General features: G+C 47.0%; 1 protein-coding gene across 1 annotated transcript in view; it reads left to right on the forward strand.

Moving 5' to 3' along the window:
* POLR3H (RNA polymerase III subunit H) overlaps window positions 1-18,823 on the forward strand; it is a 155,559-nt gene that overhangs the window by 117,238 nt on the left and 19,498 nt on the right. Inside the window, exon 6 of the mRNA XM_063940466.1 lies at window positions 12,434-12,641. Within this exon, the coding sequence (XP_063796536.1) occupies window positions 12,434-12,641 (208 nt within the window). The remainder of the gene's footprint in view (window positions 1-12,433; window positions 12,642-18,823) is intronic.

Genomic DNA, 18,823 nt, shown 5'->3' on the forward strand with positions numbered 1-18,823 from the left:
GCATAGTCCAGGGAACAGTTGGAGGTCGGAGTAGCACTATCTAGGATACTGCTACAACAGCACGGGTGGATTCTAAATATTCCAAAATCGCAGCTGATCCCGACGACACGTCTGCTGTGCCTAGGGATGATTCTGGACACAGTCCAGAAAAAGGTGTTTCTCCCGGAAGAGAAAGCCAGGGAGTTATCCGAGCTAGTCAGGAACCTCCTAAAAACAGTGCATCATTGCACAAGGGTCCTGGTAAAAATGGTGGCTTCCTACGAAGCAATTCCATTCGGCAGATTTCACGCAAGAACTTTTCAGTGGGATCTGCTGGACAAATGGTCCGGATCGCATCTTCAGATGCATCAGCGGATAACCCTATATCCAAGGACAAGGGTGTCTCTCCTGTGGTGGTTATAGAGTGCTCATCTTCTAGAGGGCCGCAGATTCGGCATTCAGGATTGGATGCTGGTGACCACGGAGCCCAGCCCGAGAGGCTGGGGAGCAGTCACACAAGGAAAAAATTTCCAGGGAGTGTGATCAAGTCTGGAGATTTTTCTCCACATAAATATTCTGGAGCTAAGGGTAAATTTATAATGCTCTAAGCTTAGCAAGACCTCTGCTTCAAGGTCAGCCGGTATTGATCCAGTGGGAAAAACATCACGGCAGTCGCCCACGTAAACAGACAGGGCGACACAAGAAGCAGGAGGGCAATGGCAAAAACTGCAAGGACTTTTCGCTGGGCGGAAAATCATGTGATAGCACTGTCAGCAGTGTTTCATCCCGGGAATGGAAACTGGGAAGCAGACTTCCTCAGCAGGCACGACCTCCACCCGGGAGAGTGGAAACTTCATCGGGAAGTTTTTTCCACATGATTGTAAACCGTTGGGAAATACCAAAGGTGGACATGATGGCGTCCCGTCTGAACAAAAAACGGGACAGGTATTGCGCCAGGTCAAGAGACTCTCAGGCAATAGCTGTGGACGTTCTGGTAACACCGTGGGTGTACCAGTCGGTGTATGTGTTCCCTCCTCTGCTTCTCATACCTAAGGTGCTGAGAATTATAAGACGTAGAGGAGTAAGAACTATACTCATGGCTCCGGATTGGCCAAGAAGGACTTGGTACCCGGAACTTCAAGAGATGCTTACAGAGGTCTTATGGCCTCTGCCGCTAAGAAGGGACTTGCTTCAGCAAGTACCATGTCTGTTCCAAGACTTACCGCAGCTGCGTTTGTCGGCATGGCGGTGGAAAGCCGGATCCTAAGGGAAAAAGGCATTCCGGAAGAGGTCATTCCTACCCTGGTCAAAGCCAGAAAGGAGGTGACCGCACAACATTATCACCACATGTGGCGAAAATATGTTGCGTGGTGTGAGGCCAGGAAGGCCCCACAAAGAAATTTCAACTCGGTCGTTTCCTGCATTTCCTGCAAACAGGAGTGTCTATGGGCCTCAAATTGGGGTCCATTAAGGTTCAAATTTCGGCCCTGTCGATTTTCTTCCAGAAAGAATTGGCTTCAGTTCCTGAAGTCCAGAAGTTTGTCAAGGGAGTATTGCATATACAACCCCCTTTTTGTGCCTCCAGTGGCACTGTGGGATCTCAACGTAGTTCTGGGATTCCTCAAATCACATTGGTTTAAAACCAGTCAAATCTGTGGATTTGAAGCATCTCACATGAAAAGTGACCATGCTCTTGGCCCTGGCCTGGACCAGGCGAGTGTCAAATTGGTGGTTTTTTCTCAAAAAAGCCCATATCTGTTTGTCCATTCGGACAGGGCAGAGCTGCGGACGCGTCCCCAGTTCTCTCCCTAAGGTGGTGTCAGTGTTTCACCTGAACCGGCTTATTGTGGTGCCTTGCACCTACTAGGGACTTGGAGGACTCCAAGTTGCTAGATGTTGTCAGGGCCCTGAAAATATGTTCCAGGACGGCTGGAGTCAGGAAAACTGACTTGCTGTTATCCTGTATGCACCCAACAAACTGGGTGCTCTTGCTTCTAAGCAGACTATTGCTAGTTGGATGTGTAATACAATTCAGCTTGCACATTCTGTGGCAGGCCTGCCACAGCCAAAATATGTAAATGCCCATTCCACAAGGAAGGTGGGCTCATCTTGGGCGGCTGCCCGAGGGGTCTCGGCTTTACAACTTTGCCGAGCAGCTACTTGGTCAGGGGCAAACACGTTTGCTAAATTCTACAAATTTGATACCCTGGCTAAGGAGGACCTGGAGTTCTCTCATTCGGTGCTGCAGAGTCATCCGCACTCTCCCGCCCGTTTGGGAGCTTTGGTATAATCCCCATGGTCCTTTCAGGAACCCCAGCATCCACTAGGACGATAGAGAAAATAAGAATTTACTTACCGATAATTCTATTTCTCGGAGTCCGTAGTGGATGCTGGGCGCCCATCCCAAGTGCGGATTATCTGCAATACTTGTACATAGTTACAAAAATCGGGTTATTATTGTTGTGAGCCATCTTTTCAGAGGCTCCGCTGTTATCATACTGTTAACTGGGTTTAGATCACAAGTTGTACGGTGTGATTGGTGTGGCTGGTATGAGTCTTACCCGGGATTCAAAATTCCTCCCTTATTGTGTACGCTCGTCCGGGCACAGTACCTAACTGGCTTGGAGGAGGGTCATAGGGGGAGGAGCCAGTGCACACCACCTGATCGGAAAGCTTTACTTTTGTGCCCTGTCTCCTGCGGAGCCGCTATTCCCCATGGTCCTTTCAGGAACCCCAGCATCCACTACGGACTCCGAGAAATAGAATTATCGGTAAGTAAATTCTTATTTTTTTTTTTTTTTTAAGTAATAATAAGGACCAAAGAGAGATCCTGCATATCAGACACATCCCTATTTACATAAACACCTATTAGAGCTTTAGATGATTCATTTACATTTCACCTCATTTTCAGACGTAAAAGAGCCATAAACAACAAGAGCTTTAAAGCGAAATAACTATAACTGAACAATAAGAGCTATAATAACTAAATTAATATAAATCAATATACTAACCAGATATAGTACTAAATATAAGATCTACATAATGAATTAGAGCTGTAGAAAAGAAAAGAAAATACTCCATAGATATAAACAGCAAAAGGTGAAAAAAATAATACATTCCTAAAAAGGAGAACTCCTATAATAATGATCAATGCAATTTTTTTTTTTTATATTGTCAGAGCTATCTCACGGACCAGTCTAAGGTGAGGTTACCCTCAATGTAAGTACATATCTCTCTCTCCCACAGAAATTGGTCATTTTATGCAATAGAAACACCTCCTACATCTTTACTATCCAGTTGCTCAGATGATTGTGCTTTACCTGTCATCCTAAAGTTAATCTCTATTGGTTCGGATAGGCAGCCACCAGGGCTCCAATCAACTACAGCAGAATAAGAGGATGGCACTAAACAGAAAGAGAGGTCAGAGGCCCACATGGGCAACAGGGTTATATATCCGAAACTGGAGACAGAGGCAGACACAAAGGGGATGGAAGTGTTGCAGACAGTGGCACAATGAAGGTGGATGAGAAAAGCTGCCCAGGAACCGCACAGCAAGTGGAGGAGCAAAGAGTAGAGTAGTATAGGTGGGACCAGAAGTAGCTTATCTGCAAGGTGCTTATGCCTGTGCCCCCTGTGTATACAGAAAGTATATAAAAAAAAGGTAGCATGTCGCCATTTGCGAAGACAATTTTGGCATGATCCCACTGGCACCATTGGAGTGCACCAGCCTACATTTCTCTGACGTCCTAGTGGATGCTGGGAACTCCGTAAGGACCATGGGGAATAGCGGCTCCGCAGGAGACTGGGCACAAAAGTAAAGCTTTAGGACTACCTGGTGTGCACTGGCTCCTCCCCCTATGACCCTCCTCCAAGCCTCAGTTAGATTTTTGTGCCCGAACGAGAAGGGTGCACACTAGGGGCTCTCCTGAGCTGCTTAGTGAAAAGTTTAGTTTTAGGTTTTTTATTTTCAGTGAGACCTGCTGGCAACAGGCTCACTGCATCGAGGGACTAAGGGGAGAAGAAGCGAACTCACCTGCGTGCAGAGTGGATTGGGCTTCTTAGGCTACTGGACACCATTAGCTCCAGAGGGATCGAACACAGGCCCAGCCATGGAGTCCGGTCCCAGAGCCGCGCCGCCGGCCCCCTTACAGAGCCAGAAGCAAGAAGAGGTCCGGAAAATCGGCGGCAGAAGACATCCTGTCTTCACCAAGGTAGCGCACAGCACTGCAGCTGTGCGCCATTGCTCCTCAGCACACTTCACACTCCGGTCACTGAGGGTGCAGGGCGCTGGGGGGGGCGCCCTGAGCAGCAATAAAAACACCTTGGCTGGCGAAAATACATCACATATAGCCCCCAGGGCTATATGGATGAATTTTAACCCCTGCCAGATTACACTGAAAAACGGGAGAAAAGGCCGCCGAGAAAGGGGCGGAGCCTATCTCCTCAGCACACTGGCGCCATTTTCCCTCACAGCTCCGTTGGAGGGAAGCTCCCTGGCTCTCCCCTGCAGTCACTACACTACAGAAAGGGTTAAAAAAGAGAGGGGGGCACTAATTAGGCGCAGTATAAACAATACAGCAGCTATAAGGGGAAAAACACTTATATAAGGTTATCCCTGTATACATATATATAGCGCTCTGGTGTGTGCTGGCAAACTCTCCCTCTGTCTCCCCAAAGGGCTAGTGGGGTCCTGTCCTCTATCAGAGCATTCCCTGTGTGTGTGCTGTGTGTCGGTACGTTTGTGTCGACATGTATGAGGAGGAAAATGATGTGGAGGCGGAGCAAATTGCCTGTAATAGGGATGTCACCCCCTAGGGGGTCGACACCTGAGTGGATGAATTGTTGGAAGGAATTACATGACAGTGTCAGCTCTTTACAAAAGACAGTGATTGACATGAGACAGCCGGCTACTCAGCTTGTGCCTGTCCAGACGTCTCATAGGCCGTCAGGGGCTCTAAAGCGCCCGTTACCTCAGATGGCAAATACAGACGCCGACACGGATACTGACTCCAGTGTCGACGGTGAAGAGACAAATATGACTTCCAGTAGGGCCACACGTTACATGATTGAGGCAATGAAAAATGTTTTACACATTTCTGATAATACGAGTACCACCAATAGGGGTATTATGTTCGGTGAGGAAAAACTACCTGTAGTTTTCCTGAATCTGAGAAATTAAATGAGGTGTGTGATGAAGCGTGGGTTTCCCCCGATAAAAAAACTGATAATTTCTAAACAGTTATTGGCATTATATCCTTTCCCGCCAGAGGTTAGGGTGCGTTGGGAAACACCCCCTAGGGTGGATAAAGCGCTCACACGCTTGTCAAAACAGGGGCTCTACCCTCTCCTGAGATGGCCGCCCTTAAGGATCCTGCTGATAGAAAGCAGGAGGGTATCCTAAAATGTATTTACACAACATACTGGTGTTATACTGCGACCAGCAATCGCCTCAGCCTGGATGTGCAGTGCTGGGTTGGCGTGGTCGGATTCCCTGACTGAAAATATTGATACCCTAGATAGGGACAGTATATTATTGCCTATAGAGCATTTAAAAGATGCATTTCTATATATGTGTGATGCACAGCGGGATATTTGTCGACTGGCATCAAGAGTAAGTGCGCTGTCCATTTCTGCCAGAAGAGGGTTATGGACACGACAGTGGTCAGGTGATGCGGATTCCAAATGGCATATGGAAGTATTGCCTTATAAAGGGGAGGAGTTATTTGGGGTCGGTCTTTCAGACCTGGTGGCCACGGAAACAGCTGGGAAATCCACGTTTTTTACCCCAGGTCGCCTCTCAACATAAGAAGACGCCGTATTATCAGGCGCAGTCCTTTCGTTCCCATAAGGGCAAGTGGGCAAAAGGTTCCTCATTTCTGCCCCGTGACAGAGGGAGAGGAAAAAGGCTGCAGAAATCAGCCAGTTCCCAGGAACAGAAGCCCTCTCCCGCCTCTGCCAAGCCCTCAGCATGACGCTGGGGCTTTACAAGCAGACAGGGAGGCAGTTTTGGAAGCCATTCACAAGCTGTATTCCCAGCAGGTGATAATCAAGGTACCCCTCCTGCAACAGGGAAAGGGGTATTATTCCACACTGTTGTGGTACTGAAGCCGGACGGCTCGGTGAGACCGATTTTAAATCTAAAATCTTTGAACACTTACATACAGAGGTTCAAATTCAAGAGAAGGGGACTACATGGTGTCTCTGGACATCAAGGATGCTTACCTTCGTGTCCCAATTTACCCTTCTCACCAAGGGTACCTCAGGTTTGTGGTACAGAACTGTCACTATCAGTTTCAGACGCTGCCGTTGGATGGTCCACCGCACCCCGGGTCTTTACCAAGGTAATGGCCGAAATGATGATACTCCTTCGAAGGAAGGGAGTTTTAGTTATCCCTTACTTGGACGATCTCCTGATAAGGGTAAGATCCAGGGAACAGTTGGAGGTCGGTGTAGCACTATCTCAGGTAGTGTTGCGACAGCACGGTTGGATTCTCAATATTCCAAAATCTCAGCTGGTTCCGACTACTCGTTTTCTGTTCCTAGGGATGATTCTGGACACAGTCCAGAAAAAGGTGTTTCTCCCGGAGGAGAAAGCCAGGGAGTTATCCGAGCTAGTCAGGAACCTCCTAAAACCAAGCCAAGTCTCAGTGCATCAATGCACAAGGGTTCTGGGAAAAATGGTGGCTTCCTACGAAGCAAGCCCATTCGGCAGATTCCACGCAAGAACTTTCCAGTGGGACCTGCTGGACAAATGGTCGGGGTTGCATCTTCAGATGCATCAGCGGATAACCCGGTCACCAAGGACAAGGGTGTCCCTCCTGTGGTGGTTGCAGAGTGCTCATCTTCTAGAGGGCCGCAGATTCGGCATTCAGGACTGGGTCCTGGTGACCACGGATGCCAGCCTGCGAGGCTGGGGAGCAGTCACACAGGGAAGAAATTTCCAGGGCTTATGGTCAAGCCTGGAGACATCACTTCACATAAATATCCTGGTGCTAAGAGCCATTTACAATGCTCTAAGCTTAGCAAGACCTCTGCTTCAAGGTCAGCCGGGTTGATCCAGTCGGACAACATCACGGCAGTCACCCACGTAAACAGACAGGGTGGCACAAGAAGCAGTCAATGGCAGAAGCTGCAAGGATTCTTCGCTGGGCGGAAAATCATGTGATAGCACTGTCAGCAGTATTCATTCCGGGAGTGGACAACTGGGAAGCAGACTTCCTCAGCAGACACGACCTCCACCCGGGAGAATGGGGACTTCACCCAGAAGTCTTCCACATGATTATAAACCGTTGGGTAAAACCAAAGGTGGACATGATGGCGTCCCACCTCAACAAAAAACTCGACAGGTATTGCGCCAGGTCAAGGGACCCTCAGGCAATAGCTGTAGACGCTCTGGTAACACCGTGGGTGTACCAGTCAGTGTATGTTTTCCCTCCTCTGCCTCTCATACCCAAGGTACTGAGAATTATAAGATGGAGAGGAGTAAGCACTATATTCGTGGCTCCGGATTGGCCAAGAAGGACTTGGTACCCGGAACTTCAAGAGAGGCTCACGGAGGATCCGTGGCCTCTACCTCTAAGAAGGGACCTGCTCCAGCAAGGACCCTGTCTGTTTCAAGACTTACCGCGGCTGCGTTTGACGGCATGGCGGTTGAACGCCGGATCCTGAAAAAAGGCATTCCGGATGAAGTCATCCCTATCCTGATCAAAGCCAGGAAGGATGTAACCGCAAAACATTATCACCGCATTTGGCGAAAATATGTTGCGTGGTGCGAGGCCAGTAAGGCCCGACGGAGGAATTTCAACTGGGTCGATTCCTACATTTCCTGCAAACAGGAGTGTCTATGGGCCTGAAATTGGGGTCCATTAAGGTTAAAATTTCGGCCCTGTCAATTTTCTTCCAGAAAGAACTAGCTTCAGTCCCTGAAGTGCAGACGTTTGTAAAAGGGGTACTGCATATACAGCCTCCTTTTGTGCCTCCAGTGGCACCTTGGGATCTCAATGTAGCTTTTGGGTTCCAAAAGTCACATTGGTTTGAACCACTTAAAGATGTTGGCCCTGGCCTGGGCCAGGCGCGTGTCAGAATTGGCGGCTTTATTCTGTAAAAGCCCTTATCTGATTTTCCATACGGACAAGGCGGAATTGAGGACTCGTCCTCGGTTTCTCCCTAAGGTGGTTTCAGCGTTTCACCTGAACCAACCTATTGTGGTGCCTGCGGCTACTAGGGACTTGGAGGACTCCAAGTTGCTAGACGTTGTCAGGGCCCTGAAAATATATGTTTCCAGGACGGCTGGAGTCAGAAAATCTGACTCGCTGTTTATCCTGTATGCACCCAACAAGCTGGGTGCTCCTGCTTCTAAGCAGACTATTGCTCGTTGGATTTGTAGTACAATTCAGCTTGCACATTCTGTGGCAGGCCTGCCACAGCCAAAATCTGTTAAAGCCCATTCCACACGGAAAGTGGGCTCATCTTGGGCGGCTGCCCGAGGGGTCTCGGCTTTACAACTTTGCCGAGCAGCTACTTGGTCAGGGGCAAACACGTTTTGCTAAATTCTATAAATTTGATACCCTGGCTGAGGAGGACCTGGAGTTCTCTCATTCGGTGCTGCAGAGTCATCCGCACTCTCCCGCCCGTTTGGGTTCTTTGGTATAATCCCCATGGTCCTTACGGAGTTCCCAGCATCCACTAGGACGTCAGAGAAAATAAGAATTTACTTACCGATAATTCTATTTCTCGTAGTCCGTAGTGGATGCTGGGCGCCCATCCCAAGTGCGGATTGTCTGCAATACTTGTACATAGTTATTGTTAACTAAATCGGGTTATTGTTGTAGTGAGCCATCTTTTCTAGAGGCTCCTCTGTTATCATACTGTTAACTGGGTTTAGATCACAAGTTATACGGTGTGATTGGTGTGGCTGGTATGAGTCTTACCCGGGATTCAAAATCCTTCCTTATTGTGTACGCTCGTCCGGGCACAGTATCCTAACTGAGGCTTGGAGGAGGGTCATAGGGGGAGGAGCCAGTGCACACCAGGTAGTCCTAAAGCTTTACTTTTGTGCCCAGTCTCCTGCGTAGCCGCTATTCCCCATGGTCCTTACGGAGTTCCCAGCATCCACTACGGACTACGAGAAATAGAATTATCGGTAAGTAAATTCTTATTTTCATAAAGGATGTGCAGTTTAAAGTGCTTTGGCTATGATTCCCAAACATTATCCTGAATTTTAGAAGGCTGCTCTATAATGCATGCCATACAATCTAGGTATTCATTTTTCATTCTGCAATAAGGAACCAGAAAAGTTGCAACAATACACACTGACCGTAGTCTTCCACTCTATAAGAATATCTGTCCAATCTTTCTGGTTGGAACAAAAATCTGGTAATGTATGGGAGCAGATGACAATTGACCATTTGCTCCCAAACACTGGAAAACAGACATAAATGGACTTTAAGACTTGTTGCCTAATGTGTACTAGAACTGGAAACTACCTAATCAAAGCTCCACCTGCTGAGTAGAGAGGGAGAACTCCCCTTTCCTGTATAATGTTTCTGTATTGAGGTCTTATTATTTACAGTTCTGTCTTACGAAAGCTAAATATGTCCTCAGTTGAACAAGCATATGTGGGGGAGTTGTAAGTTGTGGGTGGGGCTATTGGTTCTGGGCAAGACGTGGGCAGTTTAGTCATTACTGTGTTTATTTTCTGCACAGTGCATGTAATTGAATTCATTCTCGGCCAAAGGGAGATTTTAGTCCCTATGTATGAAGTAGTCTCAGTGGGAAGTGGTGAAAATACCGCTAGTCGGGATCCTGGAGGTCACAATGCTGACACTAGAATCCCGACTGTATACCGGCGACACAGGCTATTCTCCTGTCTGTGGGTGTCCACGACACCCAAAGTGGGAGAATAGAACCCATGGCGAGCGCAGCAAGCCCGCAATGGGCTTTCTAGCGCATGCCGCGCTGCCGGCGGATGGGATCCCGCTGTCGGGATCATGAGAGCCGGGATCCTGTCCACCGACAAATCGTACTGATCCCGTCTCAGTGATGGTACCTTTTATATTATGTGCTGGGTGGAGGTGACCTTCCAGCTGCGGTGACTGGGGAAATTAGAGGTGTGGCCATCTGTCCCCATTTACACTAGGTACTAATTGAAATCGTGTGCAACAATCCTTACATTCTGCATAATACAACTGGGACAGGAGGTACTTTGTTCATGTACAGTTAGTTATTATTAGTTCTGGAAGCTGACGCTGATGTCAGAGGCACAGGGGGAGCTGTCAGGAAGATAGTGAGTCATTGCTTTCCATACAGGACAGGAATGCAGAGTTATTTGGGTGAGTCTGTTGTGTCCTGCCAACTTCTTCCGTCTTCCTGATTTGCTGAACTAAACTGAAGTAAAAGGTCATTTTCTGCTGCTTCAAGCTTCACTCAATATTGAGATTGAATTCAATGGGTTCTACAAATTAAGTTTTAGAAGTTGCGGAACTACAAATAATAACATGCTGAGTTTTGTAGTTACGCAATTGTCTGATGGTTACAAGTGACCAGTATTTGTCTTATTGTTTAAAAACAGACATTTAATCCAGTTCTCCCAAATCTACCGAGATGAAATAACTGACTTAAACCATTCAAATCGCATTTATATTACTAACATTTAAAATGGGATAGGAATCCCATGTGTTGGTTCCTTCTATTATTCTGCTAGAAATGTATAGCACCTGCCTCCAGTTTCTTCACTGGCATGTAACAAATTTATTACAACATGTACTATGTGTTTGGAAAAAAAGGAAAAACTGATCTTCTGTTCGTTACAGTGGAAGAGCAGTGGGTTATGGGTTAGTCTGTCTTTTGCGAGAGCAAATTGCAATCTTGAACTGTATTTTGAAGATGAGTAGAACTATTTTGCATGAATAATACAATATATTAGTGTTGTCTCTCATGGCAATAGCTGCACAGAGGAACCCTATTTGTGTTTTGGATAAATGCATTGTGCACATGGCACTATGCACAGGCAGTAATGGAATCAGAATGTAATGTACAGATGTGTCCTCTTACAACTTTGCTCCGTGCGCTACATGTCGTGTTACACAACGCGTGAGTGCCACGTGACTGTAGCGCCTAGCATCTTTTTCTGCATTTTACTGCAATAAAGGGTCTTGTTCACAAAGTAATGCAATAGGACGCACAAGCAGAGCCTGCTGATTAAAATTATATACAGCATGCCTATATTCTGTTTGTAACTGCAACTGTATTTGCATAGAAAATGCTATGCATCAGTGTTTTCCTGGAAAACACTGTAATGTGGCATTTCGGGTGCATATACAGCTGCAATTACACACAGAATATAGGCATGCTGCATATCGTTTTAGTCAACAGGATCTGCTGGTGTGTCCTATTGAATTACTTTGCGACTAAAGGTGCAAAGATCCATGCTATACCTGATTTTGACTGAGCGATTTCCCTTGAACTCCCTCAGAGCCCAGAAGCACCAATTGTGACTATCTGTGCTTTTGATTTTGACTATGTACGATTTTGACTACGTGCCAATTTTGACTATACTTTGTACTAGATAGTAGTACACTAGATAGGCAAGATTGACTTGCCTGCACAGTCTATCTAGCCTTGCAATACTGACCGCGCATCTGGATTAGTATCGCAAGCAGCAAAACACCTTCCGATTTGCACTAACTTTCCTTCCGATTTTAACTATATAGTCAAAATAGAAAGAAGAAATGTCACCATGTGTACACACCTTATTTAGACGCATTTTTGTGGAAATAAATGCTAAATTATATGCTCTGCGCTACAGAGTCCCGCCATGGCATGGCACGGCTTCAAGGGCTGTTTCGCGTGACCGCAACATGGATGTAAGAGGACACATCTGTATAATCTGGTAAGAGTTTCAGGTTGTTGTTTTCGTTGTTGTTAAAGCATGTGAACTAATTGGGTACGAATTGGGTCCTGCGAGCTGTCCTCCTGGCGAACTCACACTCCAAATGACATTTGTAATTCAAATCCAAACTCTCATTGATTTTACAGACTAAAATCACATTTCTTCCTAAGCAGGTGAAAATAGGGAAACTTTTTTATTTTACGGTATAAAGGACAGTTTCTGATTTGGAAGTAAAGAAGAAAAAAAAACTCCAGTAACTTTCTATCTGGAACAGACCATGTTGCAATGTAAGGGGAGCAAATACAATTATATATTTTTTTATGTGCAGGGTAAATACTGGCTGCTTTTGCATGTACCCAACAAATGTTAAACAGCTTTATGGTTACACTGCAATTTAAATTTCAGTTTGGACATGCACCTTCTAACTCTACTGTGTATCCAGCTTTAAGACTTGTTGCCTACTGTCGAAAAAAATAATAATGATTGTATACCTATGGGCTTTGTCCAGCCCTGATTTTATGTGGAAGAAATTACTATTATTTGTCCTTATCGCCTTTACACCAGTGATGAAGCAGAGCAAGTATGGGTATGGGAGTATGAGACCGAGGAAGGAGCTCATGATCTGTACATGGATATTGGAGAGGACATCAGATTCCGTGTGGTAGATGAGACCTTCATAGATACTTCTCCAACTGGGCCCAGCTCTGCTGAAGCTTCCTCCTCCACAACTGCAGAGGAGACGCAACGCAAGGAAGCACCATATACATTGGTGGTGAGAGGCACAACATACTGTATATTATTTTATGTATATATGTCTGTGTTGAAGTTATTCTACAAAGCCCTCCACTTTCTGTGTCAATCCTTTACAAAAACAATAGAGAGAATAATAAACATCACACACACACACACACACACACACACACACACACACACACACACACACACACACACACACACACGTGTAGGTGTGTGTGTGTGTATGTGTGTGTGCATATGTGTATGTATGTATATATATATATATATATATATATATATATATATATATATATATATATATATATAAAACCATATCTAAAAAACCTTTAGTCAGTATCCTGACGAAAGGTGTAAATAAAGGCACCTGAAACGTTGAACTAGGCTGGCTTGGTGAGCTGTATAATTTCTTAAAATCCATTGGAGTGCCGCCCATTACATGGTTTTTTGTTTGCTGGGCCTTGTGGTTCCACGGGAAGGCACCCGGGTATCCATCTTTTGCTGTAGGAGTGCCGGTCACAGCTGTTGTTAGATAGATAGATATCTATCTATCTATCTATCTATCTATCTATCTATCTATCTATCTATCTATCTATCTATCTATCTATCTATCTGTGTCTTGGTGACCTGGTTACCCAATCTTTCAGAAACTGGACCCAATAGTAGTAAACGAAGAGGTGACACTCTGGAAGTCTTGGGGAAAAAGAGAGTGTCAAACCCCCATGTTAAATATCAACGTTTCAACGCTTTTATTAGTGCATTTTCATCAGGCAACCATATTCACGTATTTTGGAACATATGCGTAATATAAAAAACAGTTTTAAATCATAGCCTACCCCGCCATTTGCAGGACTGTCACAATAGTGATCCAGATACCTTGAAATTTAAAGGCATTGAACATGTTGGAATTAGGTTAAGAGGGGTTGATAGAGAAAAGGAATTAACGAGAAGGGAAACAGAATGGATCCTGGCTTTAAATACCCAGACCCCTTAAGGGCTAAATGAAGGGTTATAAATCATCCCATTCATTCCGCTTTCACATCAAATTGTACATGGGTTCGACCCACCATGAGACCCGTTTCAGACTGGCAACACGACCCGGCAAAATGCTGGGTTGGGTTGCCAGCTGGTGCAGAGGCAACACTGATGTCATCAGGGGCAGGTGTGGAGGCGGCGCTTGGAGAGGAGATAATTTCCACGTCACGTTCTGCATAGTGTGAACGGGTCCCGGATCCCATTGACCCGGGTAAACTGTTCACACCACACCTGACACTACTTTGCTTTATTCCCGGGTTAAAATATGGGGCCAGGTGACCTGGGAATTCGGGACTTACCCCTTTCACGCCATACATCGACCTGCGTTGACCCCGCAAATTACTGGGGTTTTTGTGTGGTTTGACTGGTATAATTTGATTACTGAAATAAATTGTCAACTTGTTTAATAAGAATTTTCGCTGATCATTAATGTTTAGCCTCCTCCAAAAAAGTATATTTGTATACATATTGCGATGCGTTTGTTTTAAAAGTTCTTCGAAATGTACTCTTTTACTCAGCAATATTGCTGAGTAAAAGGTTACAATGTATGGCCTGTATAAACTTTAAAATGTATCAGAATGACACAATGATTTTTCTCTGACGTCCTAAGTGGATGCTGGGACTCCATAAGGACCATGGGTAATAGCGGCTCCGCAGGAGACTGGGCACAACTAAAGAAAGCTTTAGGACTACCTGGTGTGCACTGGCTCCTCCCACTATGACCCTCCTCCAGACCTCAGTTAGAATCTTGTGCCCGGCTGAGCTGGATGCACACTAGGGGCTCTCCTGAGCTCCTAGAAAGAAAGTATATTTTAGTTTTTTTATTTTACAGTGAGATCTGCTGGCAACAGACTCACTGCAGCGAGGGACTAAGGGGAGAAGAAGCGAACCTACCTAACTGGTGGTAGTTTGGGCTTCTTAGGCTACTGGACACCATTAGCTCCAGAGGGATCGACCGCAGGACCCGACCTTGGTGTTCGTTCCCGGAGCCCCCTTACAGAGCCAGAAGCAAGAAGTGTTCCGGAAAATCGGCGGCAGAAGACTTCAGTCTTCAACAAGGTAGCGCACAGCACTGCAGCTGTGCGCCATTGCTCCTCATGCACACCTCACACTCCGGTCACTGATGGGTGCAGGGCGCTGGGGGGGGGGGCGCCCTGAGGGCAATGTAAACACCTTGGCTGGCAAATCATCACAATATATAGTCCCAGGGCTATATATGTGATAAATTACCCCTGCCAGAATCCATGAAAAAAGCGGGAGAAAAGTCAGCCGAAAAAGGGGCGGGGCTATCTCCCTCAGCACACTGGCGCCATTTTTTCTTCACAGTGCAGCTGGAAGACAGCTCCCCAGGCTCTCCCCTGTAGTTTTCAGGCTCAAAGGGTTAAAAAGAGAGGGGGGGGGGACCAAATTTAGGCGCAATATGTGTATACAAGCAGCTATTGGGGGAAAAATCACTCAGTTATAGTGTTAATCCCTGCATTATATAGCGCTCTGGTGTGTGCTGGCATACTCTCTCTCTGTCTCCCCAAAGGACTTTGTGGGGTCCTGTCCTCAGTCAGAGCATTCCCTGTGTGTGTGCGGTGTGTCGGTACGGCTGTGTCGACATGTTGGATGAGGAAGGTTACGTGGAGGTGGAGCAGAGGCCGATAAATGGGATGTCGCCCCCTGTGGGGCCGACACCAGAGTGGATGGATAGGTGGAGGGTATTAACCGACAATGTCAACTCCTTACATAAAGGCTGGATGACGTAACAGCTGTGGGACAGCCGGCTTCTCAGCCCGCGCCTGCCCAGGCGTCTCAAAGGCCATCAGGGGCTCAAAAAACGCCCGTTACCTCAGATGGCAGACACAGATGTCGACACGGAGTCTGACTCCAGTGTCGACAAGGTTGAGACATATACACAATCCACTAGGAACATCCGTTGCATGATCTCGGCAATGAAAAATGTGTTACACATTTATGACATTAACCCAAGTACCACATAAAAGGGGTTTTATGTTTGGGGAGAAAAAGCAGCCAGTGTTTTGTTCCCCCATCAGATGAGTGAATGAAGTGTGTAAAGAAGCGTGGGTTCCCCCGATAAGAAACTGGTAATTTCTAAAAAGTTACTGCTGGCGTACCCTTTCCGCCAGAGGATAGGTCACGTTGGGAGATATCCCCTAGGGTGGATAAGGCGCTCACACGTTTGTCAAAAAAGGTGGCACTGCCGTCTTAGGATACGGCCACTTTGAAGGAGCCTGCTGATAAAAAGCAGGAGGCTATCCTGAAGTCTGTATATACACACTCAGGTACTATACTGAGACCTGCAATTGCCTCAGCATGAATAGTGCTGCTGCAGCGTGGTCTGATACCCTGTCAGATAATATTAATACCCTAGACAGGGATAATATTTTGCTAAAATAGAGCATTTTAAAGACGTCGTCTTATATATGAGGGATGCACAGAGGGATATTTGCCAGCTGACATCCAGAATTAATGCAATGTCCATTCTGCCAGGAGGGTATTAGAGACCCGGCAGTGGACAGGTGATGCTGACTTTAAAAGGCACATGGAGATTCTGCCTTATAAGGGTGAGGAATTGTTTGGGGATAGTCTCTGGGACCTCGTATCCACAGCAACAGCTGAAAAGAAAAAAATTTACCTAAGGTTTCCTCACAGCCTAAGAAAGCACCGTATTTTCAGGTACAGTCCTTTCGGCTTCAGAAAAGCAAGTGGGTCAAAGGCGCTTCCTTTCTGCACAGAGACAAGGGAAGAAGGAAAAAGCTGCACCAGACAGCCAGTTCCCAGGATCAAAAATCTCCCCCCGCTTCCTCTGAGTCCACCGCATGACGCTGGGGCTCCACAGGTGGAGACAGGTGTGGTGGTGGCGCGTCTCGGGAACTTCAGGGACCAGTGGGCTTGCCCACAGGTGGATCCCTAGGCTCTGCAAGTAGTATCACAGGGATACAAGCTGGAGTTCGAGGCGACTCCCCCTCGCCGTTACCTCACATCAGCCTTGCCTGCTGCCCTCGGAAAAAGGGAGGTAGTACTGGCGGCAATTCACAAGCTGTACTTCCAGCAGGTGAAATCAAGGTACCCCTCCTTCAACAAGGCCGGGGTTACTATTCCAAAATGTTTGTGGTACCGAAACCAGACGGTTCGGTGAGACCCATTCTAAAATTGAAATCCTTGAACACTTATATACGAAGGTTCAAGTTCAAAATGGAATCGCTCAGGGCGATTAGTGCAAGCCTGGAGAATTTCATGGTATCACTGGACATCAAGGATGCTTACCTGCATGTCCCTATTTACCCTCCTCACCAGGATTGTCATTACCAATTCCAGACGTTGCCGTTGGTCTATCCCCGGCACCGAGGGTATTTACCAAGGTAATGGCCGAAATAATTAACCCGTACTTGGACGATCTCCTTATAAAGGCGAGGTCCAGGGAGCAGTTGTTCGTCGGAGTAGCACTATCTCGGGAAGTGCTACAACAGCACGGCTGGATTCTGAATATTCCAAAGTCGCAGCTGGTTCCTACGACGCGTCTACTGTTCCTGGGTAGGGTTCGGGACACAGAACAAGAAAAAAGGGTTTCTCCCGGAGGAGAAGTCCAAGGAGTTGTCGTCTCTAGACAGAGACCTCCTAATACAAATACAGGTGTCGGTGCATCAATGCACGCGAGGCCTGGGAAAGATGGTAGCTTCTTACGAAGAAATTCCATTCGCCAGGTCCCATGCAAGGATCTTCCAGTGGGATCTGTTGGACAAGTGGTCCGGGTCGCATCTTCAGATGCATCGGCGGATAACCCTGTCTCCAAGGGCCAGGGTGTCGCTGTTGTGGTGGCTGCAGAGTGCTCATCTTCTAGAGGGCCGCAGATTCGGCATACAGGACTGGGTCCTGGTGACCACGGATGCCAGCCTTCGAGGCTGGGGGGCAGTCACACAGGGAAGAAACTTCCAAGGACTATGGACAAGTCAGGAGACTTCCCTACACAAAAATATTCTGGAACTAAGGGCCATTTACAATGCCCTAAGTCAGGCTAGACCCCTGCTTCAACACCGGCCGGTGCTGATCCAGTCAGACAACATCACGGCGGTCGCTCATGTAAACCAACAGGGCGGCACAAGAAGCAGGATGGCGATGGCAGAAGCCACAAGGATTCTCCGAAGGGCAGAAAATCATGTGTTAGCACTGTCAGCAGTGTTCATTCCCGGAGTGGATAACTGGGAAGCAGACTTTCTCAGCAGACAGGAACTCCACCCAGGAGAGTGGGGACTTCATCCAGAAGTCTTCCAAATGATGGTATACCGTTGGGAAAGGCCACAGGTGGACATGATGGCGTCCCGCCTCAACAAAAAGCTAAAAAGATATTGCGCCTGGTCACGGGACCCTCAGGCGATAGCTGTGGACGCTCTGGTAACACCGTGGGTGTACCAGTCGGTGTATGTGTTCCCTTCTCTGCCTCTCATACCCAGGGTAATGAGAATAATAAGAAGGACAGGAGTAAGAACTATACTCATTGTTCCGGATTGGCCAAAAAGAGCTTGGTACCCAGAACTCCAAGAAATGATCTCAGAGGACCCATGGCCTCTGCCGCTCAGACAGGACCTGCTGCAGCAGGGGGCCTGTCTGTTCCAAGACGTACCGCGGCTGCGTTTGACGGCATGGCGGTTGAACGCCGGATCCTGAAGGAAAAGGGCATTCCAGAGGAAGTTACTCCTACGCTAATTAAAGCTAGGAAAGAAGTGAACGCAAACCATTATCACCGCATATGGCGGAAATATGTTGCGTGCTGTGAGGCCAGGAAGGCCCCAACGGAGGAATTTCAGCTAGGTCGATTTCTGCACTTCCAACAGTCAGGGGTGACTATGGGCCTAAAATTGGGTTCCATTAAGGTCCAGATTTCGGCTCTATCGATTTTCTTCCAAAATAGAACTGACTTCACTGCCTGAAGTTCAGACTTTTGTTAAGGGAGTGCTGCATAGTCAGCCCCTGTTTGTGCCTCCAGTGGCACCGTGGGATCTCAACGTGGTGTTGGATTTCCTGAAGTCGCATTGGGTTGAGCCACTTAAATCCGTGGAGCTAAAATACCTCATGTGGAAAGTGGTCATGCTGTTGGCCTTGGCGTCGGCCAGGCGTGTATCAGAATTAGCGGCTTTATCATGCAAAAGCCCTTATCTAATT

This window comes from Pseudophryne corroboree, chromosome 9 (genome assembly GCF_028390025.1).
Source record: "Pseudophryne corroboree isolate aPseCor3 chromosome 9, aPseCor3.hap2, whole genome shotgun sequence".
In the NCBI taxonomy this organism is placed as follows: Eukaryota; Metazoa; Chordata; class Amphibia; order Anura; family Myobatrachidae; genus Pseudophryne; species Pseudophryne corroboree.